Raw genomic sequence first — 21,566 nt, forward strand, 5'->3', positions numbered from 1 at the left:
GGGCGTTATTTACGGAGACCTTTCGCGGGTGCCGTAGGCGCTCATGACGGGACACCTTGTTGTTTATTTAATTTGTCAAGCTGCAATCCTAACCCCTTACTCGGAAGCAAGCCCTACTGAATATGATTTGCTTCTGGATAGACCCAGTTAGGATTGCACCGTCGGTCACCTAAAACAGGGCAGTGGGTTTTTAAAACTTCCAAGAAGTCTCAAAATGGCTAGATGTGAAGAGGGTAATTATTTTTTTGGGGGGGGGGTCCTTTTCGTTGTTGGACAACCAGGACTCGGAAACTTTCCCCGATCTACTGCAAAGCATTTAGCAACCCATGACGAATTCGACCTACGGCCTGATTTCCCCCGCTACCTGCCAGGACCGGTTGTTCTCCATTTTGTAAAACTCAAAAAAGCAGCCTGTCTCATACAGCAGCTCGGGACAATCTCCCCCTCCGTTCTGCACAAAGCCACTGTTTGGACTTTTGCCACGCTAGGCGAAAAACAGCAAGCGGTTATGGGTGGCCCTGGAGCATGTACAGAGTTCCTGGCAAGCTGCTGGCAGGTGGTGGCAATTTTGTCGAGGGAAGCTAGCGTTTCGATGCAAGCATTCCCGTGCAGAAAAATCAAAATTAATCGGGGTGGTGTTCACCTGCAATTCATTGCAGAGTGATCAGGATTGTGCCTCTGGGTAAAATTGCTCGGGGGGGGGGCTGGAATTCCAAAAGGGGGGGGGACCCAAAAATGTTATTGCTGCAGAGATGGGCGGGGCAGGCTAAACTCCTCCCCCTGCCCCGCCCCCCGCCAAACAACACCAACGGGTCCACCGAGCGCTAGCCAGAGTGGATACCGCAACTTTTATCGAGCTTTCCCCTTTTGTGCCACCGCCGCCCCCGGATTCCCCCCCACCCAAACCGGGTCTAATCCGACTTCTCCCCGTCGTCGTCCTGGTGGGCGTCCCCGTCGTGGCCGTTCTTGTCTTCCTTGGAGAGGTGGGCTTGCGAGCCGAGGGCGGACAGTGACAGCAGGCCGGTGCTGGCGCTGACGGCCGGGAGCGATGGGGGCTGCAACCCCACGGGCAGTGGGGTCAACGGCAAGGCGAGAGCTTGGAGCTGGGAGAGCTGGTGAGCTTGGAGCTGCTGCTGTAGGGAAACGAGAAAGGAGAGGAAGAGGGGAGGGGACAAAGGGATGGGTGAGTAGGGCTTGCAAAGAGAGAGCCGACTGCAAACCACCTCTGCAAAAAAATCACATTATCAGTTCTGCTTGCATGTGGGCAAAATGCAGTATTTCTACAGCAGAGGGAGCATGTTTCATTTTTTAAAAAAAGCTCTGGGATGCGGAACCTGCGGCCTTCCAAATTTTGCCGGACTACAAAGTCCATCCTCCACGAGACCAGTTGCAGGTGATGGGAATTGTAGTACAGCAACTCCCAGAGCCCCCGTTCCTGGTTCGGGTGAAGCATCAGGGACGGCAAAGCTCTGGCATGCGGAACCTGTGGCCTTCCAAATCTTGCCGGACTACAAAGTCCATCCCCCATGAGCATGTTGCAGGTGATGGGAATTGTAGTACCACAACACATGGAGCCCCCGTTCCTGGTTCGAGTGAAGCATCAGGGACGGCGAAGTTTTGACCCGCCACCAAGAGGGAGTTGTTGGCAGAGTGGGAAGAAAACCCAGAAGTTTGCCCCAAAGGGCAAATTAATAATGGGAGGGCACCCCAACCAGACATCGAAAGGAGGACTGGCCGTGCATAGTAGTCGTGGCATGTTCATCAACTGATGTGGGGTGGAGAAGGGAAAACATTGGGGGGAGGGAGGGGGAGTTAACAGGTCAAATCCGTGTCCAGGGCTCTGTCTACCAGCTCCATCTGGTACGCAGGCTGAGACCCTCCCTGCCTGTGGACTGTCTCGCCAGAGTGGTGCATGCTCTGGTTATCTCCCACTTGGACGACTGCAATGCGCTCTACGTGGGGCTACCGTTGAAGGTGACCCGAAAACTGCAACTAATCCAGAATGCGGCAGCTAGAGTGGGGACTGGGAGCGGACGCCGAGACCACATAACACCGGTCCTGAAAGACCTACATTGGCTCCCAGTAAGTTTCCGAGCACAATTCAAAGTGTTGGTGCTGACCTTTAAAGCCCTAAACGGCCTCAGCCCAGTATATCTGAAGGAGTGTCTCCACCCCCATCGTTCTGCCCGGACACTGAGGTCCAGCTCCAAGGGCCTTCTGGTGGTTCCCTCACTGCGAGAAGCCAAGTTCCAGGGAACCAGGCAGAGGGCCTTCTCGGTGGTGGCGCCCGCCCTGTGGAACGCCCTCCCACCAGATGTCAAAGAGAACAACAACTACCAGACTTTTAGAAGACATCTGAAGGCAGCCCTGTTTAGGGAAGCTTTTAATGTTTGATGTATCACAGTATTTTAATATTTTTTTGGAAGCCACCCAGAGTGGCTGGGGAAGCCCAGCCAGATGGGTGGGGTATAAATAATAAATTATTATTATTATTGGAGAATCTTGGGAAAGACCATAGCCGGCCAGAATCCCGAACAGTGACAAACTACACCGCAACACTCTGTTGTGGGTCCTACACCTTAAAGTATCTTTGGTCTGCAGGGAAAAGGAGAAACATCTCTTTTAAGAAGGTCTTGTGGTCCCCAAGAACTTGTGTTCACAGGAGCCACTTTTAGAAACACGGGGGTGGGGCAGTACCGCCCCAGAAAATACCCAAGATGCAATTTCCCCGATGAGCCAAGCGCTCGGTGGCCCGAAATCCCCCACTCCAGGAGGGAGAGACTTTGCTATCCTAGGCCATTTTTCGGATTAAAAAAAATCTAAACCCTATACAGTTTGGACCTTGGCGTTTTTCTCAGCAGCATGTGAAATACCATATTTTTTGCTCTATAAGACTCACTTTTCCCTCCTAAACAGTAAGGGGAAATGTGTGTGCGTCTTATGGAGCGAATGCAGGCTGCGCAGCTATCCCAGAAGCCAGAACAGCAAGAGGGATTGCTGCTTTCACTGCGCAGTGATCCCTCTTGCTGTTCTGGCTTCTGAGATTCAGAATATTTCTTTTCTTGTTTTCCTCCTCCAAAAACTAGGTGCGTCTTGTGGTCTGGTGCGTGAAAAATACGGTAACTTTCAAAAAAAGCTCCACAACTTTGACCTGAAACCACCCCACCCTGCAAAAAAAGCGGTAGATCACTGCCAGTTTTTAATTCTGGGAGAGTTGGCTGTCGCTGGTACAATCAAATCAGTCATTTTTGATTAAAAATGACTCTGAAGAACTTATTATTCAAAAAATGAAACCTTCATCTGGTTGCAAATATTAAAATAATGTGCCAACAAGAACGAGTCTTTCTGTAAAAAAGATTTAAATCAAGTCTTACTGGTTTTTGTTAATACCATTATTGGGTGGGGCAGACAACAGTTCTTCCCCTTTTGGGTAGCTGGTCTGGAGAGGACGTCTTCGATGGCAACTCGCAGAGGAGCCAAGGTGGGTATTTAAGGAGGATGGGAAAGGGAGGGTTGGGGGGAAACGACAGGAGTGTACTAACAAACCTGAAATTTAGGGGCCACGGGAAACTGAGCATCCCAGGGCTCCTTGCTGATGTTGTCACGGGCCTCAAGAATGCAATCAAAAGTGGTGTCAGATCCCCAGTCCGTGCTGCGTTTACACTGGGTCGCTTGTTACATCTCTCAGCCTAGCCAACAGGGGTGGGTTCCCAGATAGCTCCCCAGAAATTGTTGGGCCACAAAACCTATCAAGGTTGACCACTAGGCATGCTTGCTGAGGCGGAAGGGAGCTCAACAACCGCTGGAGGTGCCAGCGAGCCCTCTTAGCACTGACTTACAGGGTTGCCGCGAGGATAAAATGGCTGGGAGCCATGCCCCGTGACTCAGAAGCCGGGATAACAACATGACAAGTAACACATAGCTCAATTCACAAGAGGTTGCCCGTTGAGCTTCTGAACGAGTCACTGTTCTGCCTTGCCTTGCCTCCACTAAGGGAGTAGATACATGTGGCACATCAGGTACGGCGAGAGCAAGCAAGACTCGCAGTGGGGTGACCCCCCTCAAGGGTTCCTGTCGTCTCCCTGCACGAGTCTCCGATTTCGGACTCTTTTCAGAGTTTGGCCCCAAGTGTGACGGAGTCATTGGGACGGCTCCTTCAGGAGCTGAGCCAAATGGCGCTTGCTTCCCGGGAAAGTAAGGACCGTAGCCAACAAAGAGGCCCCCCCAGAGCAGTGACTCATTCAGAAGGCGACGGATACTATCGAAGGCTTCAGATTACGACTCTCGGCCACCCCCCCAGCCAGTATGAAACTGGGAGCGGATGGGAGCTGTACTCCAAAACCCCTGCGAGGCAAAGTTTGCTTTAAACAAGTAAACCTTTGCGGGCGTAAGAGTAGCAGATGTTCACCCATATCCCCTCCAGATTGGAGTTTACAACACAGGAATCCAGGTACAGTGGTACCTTGGTTGTCAAACTTAATCCGTTCTGGGAGTCCATTCGACTCCCGGAACCATTCGAAAACCAACATGCGGCTTCTGATTGGCTGCAGGATCTTTCTGCACCCAATCGGAAGCCGCGCTGGACGTTCGGCTTCCGAAAAACGGCGCAAACTGGAACACTCACTTCCGGGTTTGTGGCGTTCGGGAGCCGACCTGTTCGACAACCGAGGTACCACGGTATTAATAATAACAACCAGTGCTTTTTTCTGAAAAAAAAATGTTTAGGGGTACTCTCATTTTGACTCGAGAAAACCACCGTTTTATAGTTCAAATTGGGAACAATAAATACAGTAGACGGACAAAAGTACAAATATTCACAAAATGTTTCGGGGTATGCGTTCCCCAAGAAAAAAAGCACTAATAATAATAAGCAATAGTGATTTATTTGCACATTCTCTGCAAGATGCAAAAAGCACGATTCCTCCCCCTTTTAATTATCGAAGTAGGCTCTCCCCAGTCCTATCCCAACGCTAACCACTATGCTCTCCTCCCTCTCAGGGGAAGGAACGCCAATGCTCTTCCCTCCTACCCACCGCCCAGTTCCCGTACGGAACGCCACGGACCCGGATGATAGAGTTGAGTTCTGGCGCCGTCACTTGCTTGGCTCGTTCGATGGCTCCGAGGACCTGTTGTTGATGCTGGAGAAATAGAAAGCAAATAACAACAACAAAACCACACACATATTCCACTGGTGGGGCAGCAAGGAGGTCCGAGAACAAGGGGGCAGCAAGGGACGCAGGGAGATCAACGGATGAAACAGTTTCAAAGAGGGACATGGCAGCAGTCGAGCCAAAATAAATGCTGGAGCGAGGGTGAGATTTGCCCGGGACTTGGATTTCTCGAACTCCTTCACACCCAGCCATGTTACAAGCAGAACGTCAGGTCTTCCCAAGACGTTCAGAAGTAGACTGAGCCTCTGAACATCAGCAAGGAGCCCTGGGGTGTGCGGTTTCCCATGGCGCCCAAATATCAGGCTCCCCAAAATCTAACCATCCTAGAGTGCACTTTGGAGAGGAAGGCCTGGGGTGTGGTTGTGAGCATGCAAGGAGCCCTGGGAGGTACAGTTCCCAGGGCACCCTGTTTTCCCTGCCGAGTTCTCAGGTGCCCTGGGAAATTCAATATCCCAGGAGCACTGGTGTCCAACACACTGTTATTCAGTGTCAGGTATGGGGTGAAAGACAGGAGGCTTTCAGGTTGGTAGGCAGAGAAGGAATGGGGTTGACCCTCTGTCACACTAGGCCCTGTCACACTCCCAACGTTGTCACCCAGAGTGGGCCAAGTCACCAAGCCCAAAAGCAAGCTGAGTGAAGTCTGCCCTCCTTAGGAAAGACGAAGTTGCTCTAGAAAGTGGTGGGGAACATCTTTGTTTTTTTCAGTGATGAAATCCAACCCTAGTCTCCCTTACACCCCCCCATTTGCAAAAAAAAAAAAAAAAGAAAAAAGAAAAAAGAAAAAGAAGGGAGAGAGGAGTTACCTCTTGGGAAAGATAGGGCAACACTTGAGCACAGATCCCGTTTAACCTCTTGACAATTTCGGCCTGAAATGGAAGACAGAAAGAGTCAACGTGAAGACAGAAAGAGTCAACATGAAGACAGAAAGGTTCAACACGAAGACAGAAGGAACATCAATTGAAAAGATGCCAACTCAAGTCTTTCAAACACCGTGGTGGCAGTGGTGTGGGCCGGGGCTGATGTGAGGTGCAGCCTAAAACATCTGGTAGACACCAGTTTTTTTGGGGGGGGAATGAACATTAGCCACTTTTGTGACTTAATCTCACCTCACCTATGAACTCACAAGCCTTAGTCCTGGAATACAGGGATTGTAGATACTGGCTTATCTTACAGGGTCATCGTAAATGTTTGACGTTACAGAGGATTTGATATAAAAAATATGGGATGTGGTATATACGGTGAAACTAACGAGCGTCGTAAAGTCAGGGAAGGAAGACCGCTTAATCTGTTTATTGGAAAACTGAACGCTTTCACCACTGATGCAAAAACCCCAGTATATTTTAAGAGAAAAGCGTGCCCAAACTGTGCATTTCAGGAGGGAAAGGGTATGCAAAAATGAGTATTTTGAGGGCAAAATGCACACAAATATGCATTTGTTTCTGGGGGAGAGAGAGCATTTGTTGTTGTTTAGTTGCTTAGTCGTGTCTGCCTCTTCGTGACCCCCTGGACCAGAGCACGCCAGGCACTCCTGTCTTCCACTGCCTCCCACAGTTTGGTCAAACTCATGCTGGTAGCTTCGAGAACACTGTCCCACCATCTCGTCCTCTGTCGTCCCCTTCTCCTTGCGCCCTCCATCTTTCCCAACATCAGGGTCTTTTCCAGGGAGTCTTCTCTTCTCATGAGGTGGCCAAAGTCTTGGAGCCTCAGCTTCAGGATCTGTCCTTCCAGTGAGCACTCAGGGCTGATTTCCTTCAGAATGGAGAGGTTTGATCTCCTTGCAGTCCATGGGACTCCCAAGAGTCTCCTCCAGCACCAGAATTCAAAAGCATCCATTCTTCGGTGATCAGCCTTCTTTATGGTCCAGCTCTCACTTCCATACATCACTACTGGGGAAACCATAGCTTTAACTATACTGACCTTTGTTGGCAAGGTGATGTCTCTGCTTTTTAAGATGCTGTCTAGGTTTGTCATTGCTTTTCTCCCAAGAAGCAGGCGTCTTTTAATTTCGTGGCTGCTGTCACCATCTGCAGTGATCATGGAGCCCAAGAAAGTAAAATCTCTCACTGCCTCCATTTCTTCCCCTTCTATTTGCCAGGAGGTGATGGGACCAGTGGCCATGATCTTCGTTTTTTTTGATGTTGAGCTTCAGACCATATTTTGCGCTCTCCTCTTTCACCCTCATTAAAAGGTTCTTTAATTCCTCCTCACTTTCTAACATTAAAAATGCTAATTTTTATTTTTTTAAAAAGAAACCACAGCTCAATGCAGACCTGAGCAGGCTCCTAAGTCAAAAACGGACTTGCTCCATTCTTCCCTACAGGGAGACAACAGAGGGGCTGGCTAACGGACACTGCGGTCTGGGGACAGGCTGAGTTAAGGGTAAACCACCATGAGGTCTAGAAAGCTGCGTCTTACCTGTTTGTGCATTTCAATATTGAGCCCATAGGACATCTCGTAGTACTGGAAGGGGCAGAGGACATGGAGAGGAAGAGTTAGGATTTGAGGAAGGAAAACAACAACAGCGAAATATGGGAAGAATCGCCTTAGCCTCCTCCTGATCCTTCGGCTATTTCAGATACACCAACCCTGTCCCTGGAAGCTCCACTTTGCTACCGCAATGAGAAGTCCGTGAGGAAGAGTCCGTATATACAGTGATACCTCAGGTTACATACGCTTCAGGTTACAGACTCTGCTAACCCAGAAATAGTACCTTAGGTTAAGAACTTTGCTTCAGGATGAGAACAGAAATTGTGCTCCGGCGGCGTGGCAGCAGCAGGAGGCCCCATTAGCTAAAGTGGTGCTTCAGGTTAAGAACAGTTTCAGGTTAAGTACGGACCTCCAGAACGAATTAAGTACTTAACCTGAGGTACCACTGCAATCTAGATAACCACACGGGAGACCTCTGTGTGTCTTTGTTTTGTTTTTAACTAGGCTAACGGTAGCAAATCATAGCAGCAGCGAATGAAAAATTCATTCGGCCGGAAGAGACTTGTTCCGCAGGCAAAATTTTTCGTGCTTGCGGGGCACTGTTAAGAATCGTGGAGTTGGAAGGGGACCCCCCCCCCCAGATCATCTAGTCCATGGGTAGGCAAACTAAGGCCCGGGGGCCGGATCCGGCCCAATCGCCTTCTATATCCGGCCCACGGACAGTCCGGGAATCAACGTGTTTTTACATGAGTAGAACGTGCCCTATGATTTAAAATGCACCTCTGGGTTATTTGTGGGGCTTGCCTGGTGTTTTTTACACAAGTAGAATGTGTGCTTTTATTTAAAATGCATCTCTGGGTTATTTGTCGGGCATAGGAATCCGTTCATTCCTTTTTTCAAAATATAGTCCGGCCCCCCACAAGGTCTGAGGGACAGAGGACCGACCCACAGCTGAAAAAGGCCACTGACCCCTGACTAGTCCATGGCAAGGCAAACTAATGGCCGGGGGCCGGATCCGGCCCAATCAACTTCTAAATCCGGCCCGCATACGGTCAGTGTGTTTTTACATGAGTAGAATGTGTCCTTCGATTTAAAATGTATCTCTGGGTTATTTGTGGGGCTTGCCTGGTGTTTTTTACATGAGTAGAATGTGTGCTTTTATTTTAAATGCATCTCTGGGTTATTTGTTATAGGAATTCGTTCATTTTTTCTTCTTCAAAATATAGTCCGGCCCCCCACAAGGTCTGAGGGACAGTGGACCGGCCCATGGCTAAAAAAGTTTGCTGACCCCTGATATTCTAGCCCAAACCCTTGCGATGCAGGAGTTAGAGCTAAAGACAGCCAACCTCTGCTTACAAAACTCAAAGGGGTACGAGTCCACCGCCTCTTGAAGAAGCCTGTTCCACTGGTGATCGGCACTAACCGCCAGAAAGCTCTCCCTAACATTTCGTTGCAATCTCCCTTTCTTGCAATTTGAACCCGTAGGTTCGGGGGCCCTGCCCTTTGGAGAAACAGAAAACAATCTTGCTCCCCTCTTCCCTTCAGATACCGTATTTTTCGCTCTGTAAGACGCACCAGACCACAAGACGCACCTAGTTTTTGGAGGAGGAAAACAAGGGAAAAAATATTCTGAGTCTCAGAAGCCAGAACAGCAAGAGGGATCTCTGCGCAGTGAAAGCAGCAATCCCTCTTGCTGTTCTGGCTTCTGGGATACCTGCACAGCCTGCATTCGCTCCATAAGACGCACACACATTTCCCCTTAATTTTTAAGAGGGAAAAAGTGAGTCTTATAGAGCAAAAAATATGGTATTTGAAGCTGGGCTCTCCTCTCTCCTCTCAGTCTCCCCTTTCCCAGGCTAAACATACCCAGCTGCTTTAACCGTTCCTCATCAGGCTTGGGTCCCAGACTCAACCCTCCAGCTTGTCAATATCCATCTTACAGGTAAAGGTAAAGGGACCCCTGACCATTAGGTCCAGTCGTGGCCGACTCTGGGGTTGCGGCGCTCATCTCGCTTTATTGGCCGAGGGAGCCGGCATACAGCTTCTGGGTCATGTGGCCAGCAGGACTAAGCCGCTTCTGGCGAACTAGAGCAGCGCACGGAAACGTCATTTACCTTCCCGCCAGAGCAGTACCTATTTATCTACTTGCACTTTGACGTCCTTTTGAACTGCTAGGTTGGCAGGAGCAGGGACCGAGCAACGGGAGCTCACCCCGTCATTGCAGGGATTTGAACCGCTGACCTTCTGATCAGCAAGCCCTAGGCTCTGTGGTTTAACCCACAGCGCCACCCGTGTCCCAGCCACTCTGGGCGGCTTCCAACAAAACACTAAAATACAACAACCTATCAAACATTAAAAGCTTCCCTAAACAGGGCTGCCTTCAGATGTCTTCTAAAAGTTTGGTAGTTACGAAAGCGCTTGTATATCTCTCTTCCCATCCTTCACCCCACCGCAAATTTGCTCCAGGGGATGCTTTGAAATAGTTTTTTTTTCCTGGGGGGGGACACATAGAGGGCATCCAGACGTCCCACTGTGCAAGTGGATTTGCCGGTCAAGCTTTTAATGACACAATCGCATTTTATTTTATTTTTCTGGTGGGGAGGGTGTTCTTGGAAAACACATCGCAAGGGCAGCCGTCCTCTTAAAGGAGGCGAATGGGGAGGAATCCCAAGCGAATCTAATCCCACCTTCATGAGGACTAGGAGCTTTTTCAAAAAGGCAAAAACGCAGATTCCTTTTTTGCGGCTTCTATGCACAGAATCCTGCCGCACATGGAATCAGTTGGTGGTTTGGCTTTTTTCCTTATTCTTTTCTTCGTTCTCGCCACCTCCACCCCCCTTTCTATAGCTGATAGTTTCCTGGGAGAAGCGGATAATTCATCTCCCTATTATCTCGCCGTTCCAGGGGAAGCGCCGACGCTCCGCTGGAGCTCTGGAAATCTTCTCAGCCGCCCTTAATGACACCTTGGCGGAGGGGAACAAAAAGCCATCGAACTGGAATCACAAACACAGAGCCAGGGACCTTAAGCCAGCTGGGCCCACCCTAGCCCAGAATATTCCCCATCCGCTCAGCCTAAATCACGCTAATTGAAAGCCCTAAACGGCCTTGGTCCTGTATACCTGAAGGAGCGTCTCCACCCCCATCGTTCAGCCCCGACACTGAGGTCCAGCTCCGAGGGCCTTCTGGCGGTTCCCTCATTGCGAGAAGTGAGGTTACAGGGAACCAGGCTTAGGGCCTTCTCGGTGGTGGCGCCCACCTTGTGGAACGCCCTCCCATCAGATGTCAAGGAAATAAGCAGCTATCTTATCTTTAAAAGGCATCTGAAGGCAGCCCTGTTCTGGGAAGTTTTTAATATTTAACACTGTATTGTTTTTAACACTCGATTGGGAGCCGCCCAGAGCGGCTGGGGAAACTCAGCCAGATGGGCGGGGTATAAATAATAAATTATTATTATTATTATTATTATTATTATTATTATTATTATTATTATTATTATTATTTCAATAACTGTTTCGCAAACCAAAGCGCCAATTCGGGGCGCTGAGTGAAAATTCCGCCCCGAGAGGTCCCACCAAACATAGCCTCACATGCTCTCTTTTAAGTTTCTAGTCCTTAAGACGAGAAATCCAATGTTTATATCTCTCCTACCTGCCACATATGATCCTCCTTCCCTTTTCCCTTAATTGATTTGTGATTTTATGTAAACTGTGTTACTTTTATTGTTAGCCGCTCTGAGACTGGCTTTGGCTGGGGAGGGCGGGATAAATAAATAAATAAATAAATAAATAAATATTCAGTAGCCAATTTGTCCTTTTTTTTGGTTGGCAGATGACGACACCCTTTAACCTTTCCAAAAAGTACTTTTTGTTGTTGTTATGGAATTTATTCATTTTTAGTAACAGCCTTCCAACGAACGACAAATCAAATCGATCCAAATTACAATAATAACAATACACCAATTATATATTCAAATTATAAAAATTTTCCTGGGACTTCCCATGTTTCAGACGTAAAAACTCCACACATTTGCTACGGAACAATGAGGACTGGAATCTTACTTTTACTTTTTAATAATAATAATATTATTATTATTATTATTTAATAATAACACCAGTAAAATTACGGCAGCTAACACCAGTAAAATTACAATTAAAAAAACCCCCAATTTAAAATACAGGTTAAAATATAATTTAAAATGCAGCCTCATTTTAAAAGTAGCCCATAGATCAAAACCATAAGGGGAGGGAAACATAAGGGTCAGACTGAGTCCAAACCAAAGGCCAGGCGAAACAGCTCCATCTTGCAGGCCCTGTGGAAAGATGTCAAGTCCCGCAGGGCCCTAGTCTCTTGGGACAGAGCGTTCCACCAAGTCGGGGCCACTACTGAAAAGGCCCTGGCCCTAGTTGAGACCAATCTAACCACTTTGCAACCTCAGACCTCCAAAGTGTCGTCATCCGTGGTACATGGCTCCCGCTTGGCACTGCGGAAGCCCCACACCCGACCCCAAAAGGAATCTCTGTGGGGAGAGCTGGTTCTGTCCAAAACCCCAGCCAACTTTGGCAATACAATGGGACCTATATTTTTCTGAGCTTTCCAAGGCAAGAAGGAGTTAAAGGCTCTTCTACCTCGGCTAGTTTGAAAACGGTGTTGCCCCGTCAGGGCCTTGATCTTGCGTCCGTCCCCACAACCCCCCCCCTTGCGGCTTTGCCATCTCCCGCCCCGGCGATTGCCCGGCCGCGAGTGCGAAACTTACCATCACATAGTGGCGCTGCATCTCAGACTTTTCGCTGGCGAGCTTGTCGCATTCCAACTTCAGGCTGCCGGTTGGGTTGGGGGGAAACGTGCGTCATGGAGGAACGAGAGGGGGGAGAGAAAGAGAGATAATAATAATAATTTATTATTTATACCTCGCCCATCTAGCTGGGTTTCCCCAGCCACTCTGGGCGGCTTCCAACAAAACACTAAAATACAATAACCTATTCAACATTAAAAGCTTCCCTAAGAGGAAGAACAACACCACACCTTTTGCATATAATAATACTAATAATAATAATAATAATAATAATAATAATAATAATAATAATTTATTATTTGTACCCCGCCCATCTGGCTGGGTTTCCCCAGCCACTCTGGGCGGCTTCCAAAAAAATATTTAAATACTGTAATACATCAAACATTAAAAACTTCCCTAAACAGGGCTGCCTTCAGATGTCTTCTAAAAGTTTGGTAGTTCTTTTTCTCTTTGACATATTGTGGGAGAGCGTTCCACAGGGCGGGCGCCACCACCGAGAAGGCCCTCTTCCTGGTTCCCTGTAACTTGGCTTCTCGCAGGGAGGGAACCGCCAGAAGGCCCTTGGAGCTGGACCTCAAGTGTCCAGGCAGAATGATGGGGGTGGAGACGCTCCTTCAGGTATACTGGGCCAAGGCAGTTTAGGGATTTCAAGGTCAGCACCAGCACTTTGAATTGTGCTTGGAAACACACTGGGAGCCAATGTAGGTCTTTCAAGACCAGTGTCGGGAGATAACCAGAGCGGGAGATAACCAGAGCATGCACCACTCTGGCAAGAGAGTCCATGGGCAGGGAGGGTCTCTGCCTGCGTACCAGGTACCATCTAAGAATGGACAGCCTATAAGATATCACCTTGACCCGCCTTCCGGAATCCCTGCTCTCAGGTCGTTTTCACCTGCCTGGTTTTTAGATACCGTTGCTGCTCTGAGTCCCCAAATCACGCTGCTGATATAGCAATCGAGGGCCGCCTGCAGGGGAGACTTTTCCACCCCAAGGGCCAGATTCCTTCCTGGGTAACCTTCCAGGGGGCGCCTGCCTATAGCAGACAGGGCCAGAAGCTAAAATGTGTGGGGCAAACCAGAAACTTTTCCATTAGGATTTGCAGGTACCAAAATACCAAAGGAGCACAAAATACTTTTTTATGTATAGAACTCTTGGGAGAAAAGCAATGACAAACCTGGACAGCATCTTAAAAAGCAGACATCACCTTGCCAACAAAGGTCCGTATAGTTCAAGCTCTGGTTTTCCCAGTAGTGATGTATGGAAGTGAGAGCTGGACCATAAAGAAGGCTGGTCACCAAAGAATGGATGCTTTTGAATTCTGGTGCTGGAGGAGACTCTTGAGAGTCCCATGGACTGCAAGAAGATCAAACCGATCCATTCTGAAGGAAATCAGCCCTGAGTGCTCACTGGAAGGACAGATCCTGAAGCTGAGGCTCCAAGACTTTGGCCAACTCATGAGAAGAGAAGACTCCCAGGAAAAGACCCTGATGTTGGGAAAGATGGAGGGTGCAAGGAGAAGGGGACGATGGAGGACGAGATGGTGGGACAGTGTTCTTGAAGCTACAAACATGAGTTTGACCAAACTGCGGGAGGCAGTGGAAGACAGGAGGGCCTGGCGTGCTCTGGTCCAGGGGGTCACGAAGAGGCGGACATGACTAAACAACTAAACAACAACAAAATGTATAGAACAACAGCCGCCCGGATGCTAATAGTCCAGAGATGGAAAGAGAAAAATGGCAAACCAAAATATGCCGAGATGGCAAAATTGACGGGGAAACCCAGAAACCAGGAAATGTAAAGAAAAAGAGGGTACCTTTTATCATATGTGGTGGACTTGTCCCAAGGTGAAAGACTTCTGGGAGAAGATTTTTAATGAATTGAAGAAAATGTTGAAATATACATTTATTAAGAAACCAGAGGCCTTTCTTCCTGGAATAACAGGTTTGGAATTGCCCAAGAAAGATGTTAGATTGTTTTCGTATGCCACAACTGCAGCTAGAATTTTGTTAGCTAAGAATTGGAAAACACAAGAAGTCCCAACAGTGGAGGAATGGCAGATGAAGGTGATGGACTTTTCGGAGCTAGCCGACCGGACTGGAAGAGTCCGTGCCCAGAAGGAGGAGGAGTAACAGGAGGAATGGATGAAATTCAAAGACTATTTAGTCAAATAAGCTAAGCTAACTTAATTGGAAAACTTGCAAATACCAGATAGGCTTAGGACTTAAAATGTGATGTTATAGAATAAAATGTTTAAAGTTAAAAGGAAAAGAAAGATGCTAAGTGACTGTTAATTTTATGAGAAAATTGGTTTTGGAAAACTGTTATACAATGATATACACTGAAATTCAGCCAGGAGGATTTGAGGAAGTCATTTAACAATGTTACTAAGATTGGATTAAGCACAGTTAAGATCTATGTTTGTTTGTTTAATTTTTTTGGAAAATCAATAAAAAAAGGGAAAAAAAGAAAAGTCAGAAACCAAGAGGATAAAAAATACTAGGGGAAAAATTATCTTAGGGGGCCATTTTAAGCTGATGGAGACGAGAGCAGGATTTTGATTTCACTTGTGGCACGGGAATTATTATGGAGAATATGGTTTGGCACAAAAATGGGATGAGTATGGACAGATATGCAGTTATAGATGTTTATAGGACCCTCTTACCTACGGGACCGCCTCTCCAGGTATGCCCCACGGAGAGCCTCAAGGTCCATAAATAGCAACACCCTAGAGATCCTGGACCCTAAGGAAGTTAGATTGGCTTCAACCAGAGGCAGGGCCTTTTCAGCACTGGCTCCGGCCTGGTGGAACGCTCTGCCTCATGAGACCAGGGCCCTGCAGGATCTGATTTTTTTTCCGCAGGGCCTGTAAGACAGAGTTGTTCCGCCTGGCCTTTGGCTTGGAGCCAATTTGATTCCCTCCCTCTCTTTTTTCTTTCCCTTCTCCTCCTGTGATGAGGCTGCATTTTAATATTTTAATGTTGTATTTTAATCTTGTTCTTAAGTTGTATTCATTCAACTTGTTTTTATTATTGCTTGTTAGCCGCCCTGAGCCTGGCCTTGGCTGGGGAGAGTGGGGTATAAATAAAAATTATTATTATTATTAAAATGAGATTCCAATTTTTTTGGGGGGGGGGGTAGTTCCGAGATTTGGAGAATCTCTCTATATAGATATGTGTTTTCTTTTCGGGTTGTTTGTTTACCTGTACTTTCCATTTGTAAAACCAATAAAAGCGATCTCAAAATAAATAAATGAATCCGTTTCAACCATCGCAGGCTGGTTCCTCCACGGACATCTCTCTCTTTTCTTTTCTTTTTTTTAAAAAGCTATTTATTAAAGTTTTATAGACAGAAAGAAGTTACAGAATAAAAGGGAAAAAAATAAAAATAAAAAAGGTACAAAAATACAAATGAAAAATACAAAATACATGAAAAATAGATATAAAACAAAAACAATTAAAAACAGATCAATCTTTTCATGTCTTATATTTCATTTACTTATTTCCCTGACCTCCTCACACCTCCCTTTTTTGTATTCCAGTTCACATGGTTAATTCAGCAAATCCATTCCCTCTTTGTATTTATCTTAATTCTAGATCCCTCCACGGACATCTCAATCTATCCTCCATCGAGGGATGCAAGCGGAATAGGTAGAAGGACAGTCTAGGTTGGGGGGGTGTGGCTTAGGAAGAGGGGTGTGGCCTGGGAGAATCGCAGGGGGCCTGATCGTGGGGTCCAGAGGGCCACATTTAGTCCTCAGAGCTGAGGCTCCTCTTCTCTCCCGTGATTTTTTCCCCCTCTTTTGGAACAAGCTGACGTAACCATTAATAAGAACTTAGCGTTTTCCGCGAAGGGAGTCGAAAGGAAACTTGCCTGTGATACTGAGCTTGCAGCAGCTGAAACTCATCCTTAATCCGGTCACAGGAATCTGACGTTGTGAACTTCAATTGCTGAGGCAAGTGCGAAGAACCCTGGAATATAACCATTATTTTAACCATTTGACAACAGCAGAGATGGGTTTTAGGCAAGCTTGGAAAATGACCTCCCCATCTTCCTTACTTAACCCGAGGAACGAAAACGGGGGACATAATTCTCTCCCCGTCCCCAGGCAGGCTTCCGTAAAACCACTTGCCCAGCCACCACACAAGGGGAGGTGGATATAGTGCTGCTGGGAATGCGTGACGTCACTGGCACAGACCAGTAGGTGCTGATTCCAGATTTGGAACTCCAAATCGGTGGAGGTCGTTTCCACCCCATCAAATTTGCAGCGGCAGTAGTGAATATTTGATATGTACTGTTAAAAATCTTGCAATTCCTGCACTGCAAAGAGGCCACTCTATCTATCTATCTATCTATCTATCTATCTATCTATCTATCTATCATGCATTGTATAATGCACTGCTTGCAAGAGCCAGGACGCTGTAGCAGCAAGCGTTCCGGACTATTCCCCGGGAAAGCAGGGTTTGAATCCCCACTTGGTTGGTGACCTCAGACCCTCAGCCTAACCTACCTGACAGGGTTGTTGTGAGGATAAAATGAGAAGCATGCATGCCACCTAGAGCTCCTTGGACGAAAGTTGGGATATAAATGCAACTACTACTGGGACACGGATGGCGCTGTGGTCTAAACCACAGAGCCTAGGACTTGCCGATCAGAAGGTCGGCGGCTTGAATCCCCGCGACGGGGTGAGCTCCTGTTGCTCGGTCCCTGCTCCTGCCAACCTAGCAGTTTGAAAGCACATCAAAGTGCAAGTAGATAAATAGGTACCACTCCGGCGGGAAGGTAAACGGCAAGTGGCTTAGTCCTGCTGGCCACATGACCTGGAAGCTGTACGCCGGCTTCCTTGGCCAATAAAGCGAGATGAGCGCTGCAACCCCAGAGTCGGCCACGACTGGACCTAACGATCAGGGGTCCCTTTACCTTTTTATGCTATCCAAAACATGATTGTGCGATCCCAAGAAGCTGGCTGGTCACTGTAGGAGCTGATTCCGGAAGGAGGGGGTGCTGGATGTAGCGGGGGTGTGTGTGTGTGTCTTCACACATAGCAGGAGATTGTGTGTCCAAACACCCCCCACCGTATTTTACTTCATTTTGAAAAAGTGTTCGCACGGAAATCTAGCTCATCAGCATGAGGACTGCAGCCTGGCTTGCTAGCTTTCTACAGGAGGGGAGCCCGGTTTTATTCTGTCAGAATGTTTAGGGGACCCAAACCTGCTGTGCTTAGATAATGGGTATGTGGAGCCTTGCTGCACATCTCTGTGCAATTTCCGATCTCCTGCCATTCAAGGCTCCACCATAGCACCTTTAGATCCAGATATTTTGGATATTTTAATTTCATTTGTCTCCCTTTTCCTTCTCAAAGGAGCTCAAGGTGGCAAACGGGTTTCTCTCCCGTGTCCTCATTTAATCCCAAGTAACAGTGCTAAGAGAGGGACGCCGGTGGCGCTGTGGGTTAAACCACAGAGCCTAGGGCTTGCCGGTCAGAAGGTCGGCGATTTGAATCCCCGCAATGACGGGGTGAGCTCCCGTTGCTCAGTCATTGCGGGGTCCCTTTACCTTAACAGTGCTGAGAAGGAGCGACCGGCCAACAAGGTCACCGAGAAAGAGAGAGCTTCCTGGCCTAGTGGGAGAATTCGAACCCTGGTCCTGGTCCCAGCCTGATGCTCTAACCACAACTTCACAAATAACCACCATGTAACTATTTCACCGCCCTTCATTCAGTCTTGGGATAAACTCACAGCTTTGTTTGTTTGTTACAAAACAAAACAAAACCCTGCTTTTAAAATCAGTTAATGTTGCAAATCGCCTTGAGGAAATGAATAAATCAAGGCCGATGATAATAATAATAATAATAATAATAATAATAATAATAATAATATTAACTTATTTGCTATGCAACCCCTCACCCTAAGGTGTGTGTGTGTGTGTGTAACAGCACTAAAAACAACCCACTCCCCCCGATCGCTCTCTACCCCTTCGAAGGGACCCCTCCCTCATTTCTCAAGGCACTCCAATGGGCCACAACCCCCACAACTGCACCCCAAAGAACCCCCCCCCCCGCAGCTGCTCCACTTCCTGGGCCAAAGGCAGCCTGTAAACTTTCTCTCCCCTGTCGCCGCCCCCCCAGCCCTGGACACGTGCAGGAAGGCGTCAGCCGCTCCCCTTTCTCACATCCGGCCTGGGGAGTTTCCCTTGAACACCCCAACCCTCCTCCTTCCCTCCCTCTTCCCCTCCTTGCACCCTAATCTGCCCCCCTGCTCTCCTTGAATCCCAAACCCCTCCCTTCCACCCCAAACCCCTCACACCTCCCCCAAATTCCCCCTCTGGGCACCCCAACCTCTTTCTACCTCCTTGCTCCCTTTACAAGCAGTTGCCCTTCCGCCTGGCGCCCCGATCCTCCCTGTGGGCACCCCAAACTTTCCCCCTTTCCTTAGCACCCCAAACCCGTCCTTCCTTCTCTGGGCACCCCAATCCTCTACCCTGGCACCTCAAACTCCCCATTACCCCCCCAAATTTCCTTCCCCGGCACCCCAACCCCTCCTAATCGCCTTTCTCCCTCGATTCCCCCTTTGCACCCCACCCCTTTCCGACACCCCAATCGTGGCCCCCCTCTTTCCCATAGCACCCTACTGCTCTCCTCTCCCGGCACCCCAAACCTCCCTCCTTCCTTCTCTGGGCACCCCAACCCTCTCCTCCCTTGGACCGCAACACCCCCTCTGTGTACCCCAATCCTTCTCCTTTCCTTAGCACCCCAAACACGTCCTTCCTTCTCTGGGCACCCCGATCCTCTACCCCGACACCTCAAATTTCCTTCCCCGGCAACCCAACCCCCTCCTAATCTCCTCCCTCGCCCCCTCCTCAGACCCAACCCCTCCCCCCTGGTACCCCGCCCTTTCCCTCTCCCGGACGGGCACCCCAATCCCTCGCGCCCCCGCCCTCTTTGCACCCAAGTAACCCCCCCCCGCTTCTTCCCCCCCCTCACCGAGTGCCGGCTTTGAGGAAACATCATGTCAGGGCCCGATCCGAAGCGCAGGGCTGCGGATGCGGAGCGCGCTTCCTCCCGCTTGCGCCAAAGGCGTCCTCAAAACAGGCCCGGAGAGCGCGCGCTCGCTTTCCTCTCCCCCTGGCTTTTCTGGGCTGCTCCGGCGGCTCCTTCCTCCGCAAGCAGCAGCTCCGGAGGTGGAAAGAAGAAGGGGCGGAAAGGGGGGAAAAATAAGACCCCAAAACCTCGCGAGGCGCACGGCCTCCTTGCTTTTTTGCGCCTGGGAAGCAGGGCCCCGGAGATGCGTCCTTGGAGAGGTTTGGCGAGCTTGGGCGCAGACGCACACACGCGCGCCCCTCTCTCTGCGCTCCCGATCTCGCTCCTCCTCTCGCTCCGGGTCTTGCTTGTGCTCTCCCCGGCTCCCTCGGCTCCGGATGCGACCCTCCCCGCGGACTCCGGCCTGGCCCCAGCCAAAAAGGAGACGGACACCCGTGCGCGCCGCTCCGCCTTCCCCCAGCTATTGTTTAATGGCGGCTGCGGAGGCGCCTCTCCTCTCCTGCGGCTGAGCGCAAGCGCCACCTGCCGTCGGGACGCGGCAGCTCCGAGGGCGCGCGCACACGCCGCCACCCACAGCAACACCCCCAAAAAACCCCCATCACCCCACCAGTTATGGATGGATGTGCAGGGATAGGGCGCTAGGAGGAGAGGGTCGGGGTGCTAAGGGAAAGAGAGGCTTGGAGAGGCAGCGGCGATATTCTGTTGTTGTGTGTGTGTGGTATTATTATTATTATTATTATTATTATTATTATTATTATTATTATTAGTCTTTTGTGCCTTATTTTATTTCCATGTTTGTATCTTATGCTAGTCTGTGACCATAATACAAGTTTGCAATTATTATTATTATTATTATTAGTGAGTTATAACTACTTTTAACTATTTGCTTTTCTCCCGCTCTTCTTTAAGTCTTATGTGCCTTATTTTATTTCCATGTTTGTATCTTATGCAAGTCCGTGACCATAATAAAATTTGCAACAACAATTTTATGTGAGTTACAGTATAACCACTTTTCACTATTCGCTTTTCTCCCTTTCTTCTTTAAGTCTAAGCCTTATTTTATCTCCATGTTTATACCTTATGCTAGTCTGTGACCATTAAAAGTTTGTTTGTTTTTTGTTTTTGGAAGATAATCTTTATCGATTTGATGATTACATACTATGCATATACACATTACTTTACATTTACTCCTAAGAGTTGACTTCCCTCCTTCCTTTTTCTGGCTTTGTAATGCTGGATTAATAATAATAATAATTTTATGTGAGTTATAACCACGTTTAACTATTTGCTTTTATCCGTCTCTTCTTTAAGTCTTGTGTACCTTATTTTATTTCCATGTTTGTATCTTATGCTAGTCTGTGACTGTAATAAAGTTTGTAATTTTTAAAAATTATTATTATTATTATTAGACTGGGAGAGCGAACACCTGCTGCAGGTGCAGGCAGGATAATGAGGACTGGAACTTTGTTTTGCATGTTTTTTTTTGGGAGGTAATGCCAGCCTTAGAGACATCACCTTGCCAACAAAGGTCTGTCTAGTTCAAGCTATGGTTTTTCCAGTAGTGATGTATGGAAGTGAGAGCTGGACCATCAAGAAGGCTGATTGCCAAAGAATGGATGCTTTTGAATTCTGGTGCTGGAGGAGACTCTTGAGAGTCTCATGGACTGCAAGAAGATCCAACCTCTCCATTCAGAAGGAATTCAGCCCTGAGTGCTCACTGGAAGGACAGATCCTGAAGCTGAGGCTCCAAGACTTTGGCCACCTCATGAGAAGAGAAGACTCCCTGGAAAAGACCCTGATGTTGGGAAAGATGGAGGGCGCAAGGAGAAGGGGACGACAGAGGGCGAGATGGTGGGACAGTGTTCTCGAAGCGACCAGCATGAGTTTGACCAAACTGCGGGAGGCAGTGGAAGACAGGAGTGCCTGGCGTGCTCTGGTCCAGGGGGTCACGAAGAGGCAGACACGACTAAACAACAACAACAAAAGGCCTTCATCCAATACAAAATGAGATTGCAAGAATGCATAATGAAACCAAAACAAGAATGAAAACAAACCAATAACACACATACACCCTCCAGGAAACACATCTAAAAGGCCACAGATATGTAACGAAGGCGGCCGGCGAGCCTCTCTGGGGAGA

At 48.4% G+C, this 21,566-nt stretch overlaps 1 protein-coding gene across 6 annotated transcripts; it reads right to left on the reverse strand.

The window, feature by feature from the left end:
* Positions 1-250: 250 nt before the first annotated feature.
* On the reverse strand, positions 251-19,952 carry TLE5 (TLE family member 5, transcriptional modulator). Of its 6 annotated transcripts, none has more exons than XM_081895931.1 (7): positions 19,370-19,950; positions 16,261-16,358; positions 12,352-12,415; positions 7,587-7,631; positions 5,975-6,037; positions 5,034-5,138; positions 251-1,130 (listed from the first exon to the last, which is right to left on the reverse strand). In XM_081895931.1, exons 1-7 carry the CDS (start codon positions 19,394-19,396, stop codon positions 912-914), a joined length of 621 nt encoding a protein of 206 aa, XP_081752057.1. In that variant the 5' UTR covers positions 19,397-19,950; the 3' UTR covers positions 251-911. The 6 variants fall into 6 exon arrangements, with proteins under 6 accessions (XP_081752057.1, XP_081752056.1, XP_081752059.1 ...); XM_081895930.1 differs by having other exon boundaries at positions 251-1,133; XM_081895933.1 differs by having other exon boundaries at positions 5,064-5,138; positions 19,370-19,949.
* Between the last annotated feature and the right edge of the window lie 1,614 nt (positions 19,953-21,566).

This window comes from Podarcis melisellensis (genome assembly GCF_964234715.1).
Source record: "Podarcis melisellensis genome assembly, chromosome: 18".
Lineage (NCBI taxonomy): Eukaryota > Metazoa > Chordata > Lepidosauria > Squamata > Lacertidae > Podarcis > Podarcis melisellensis.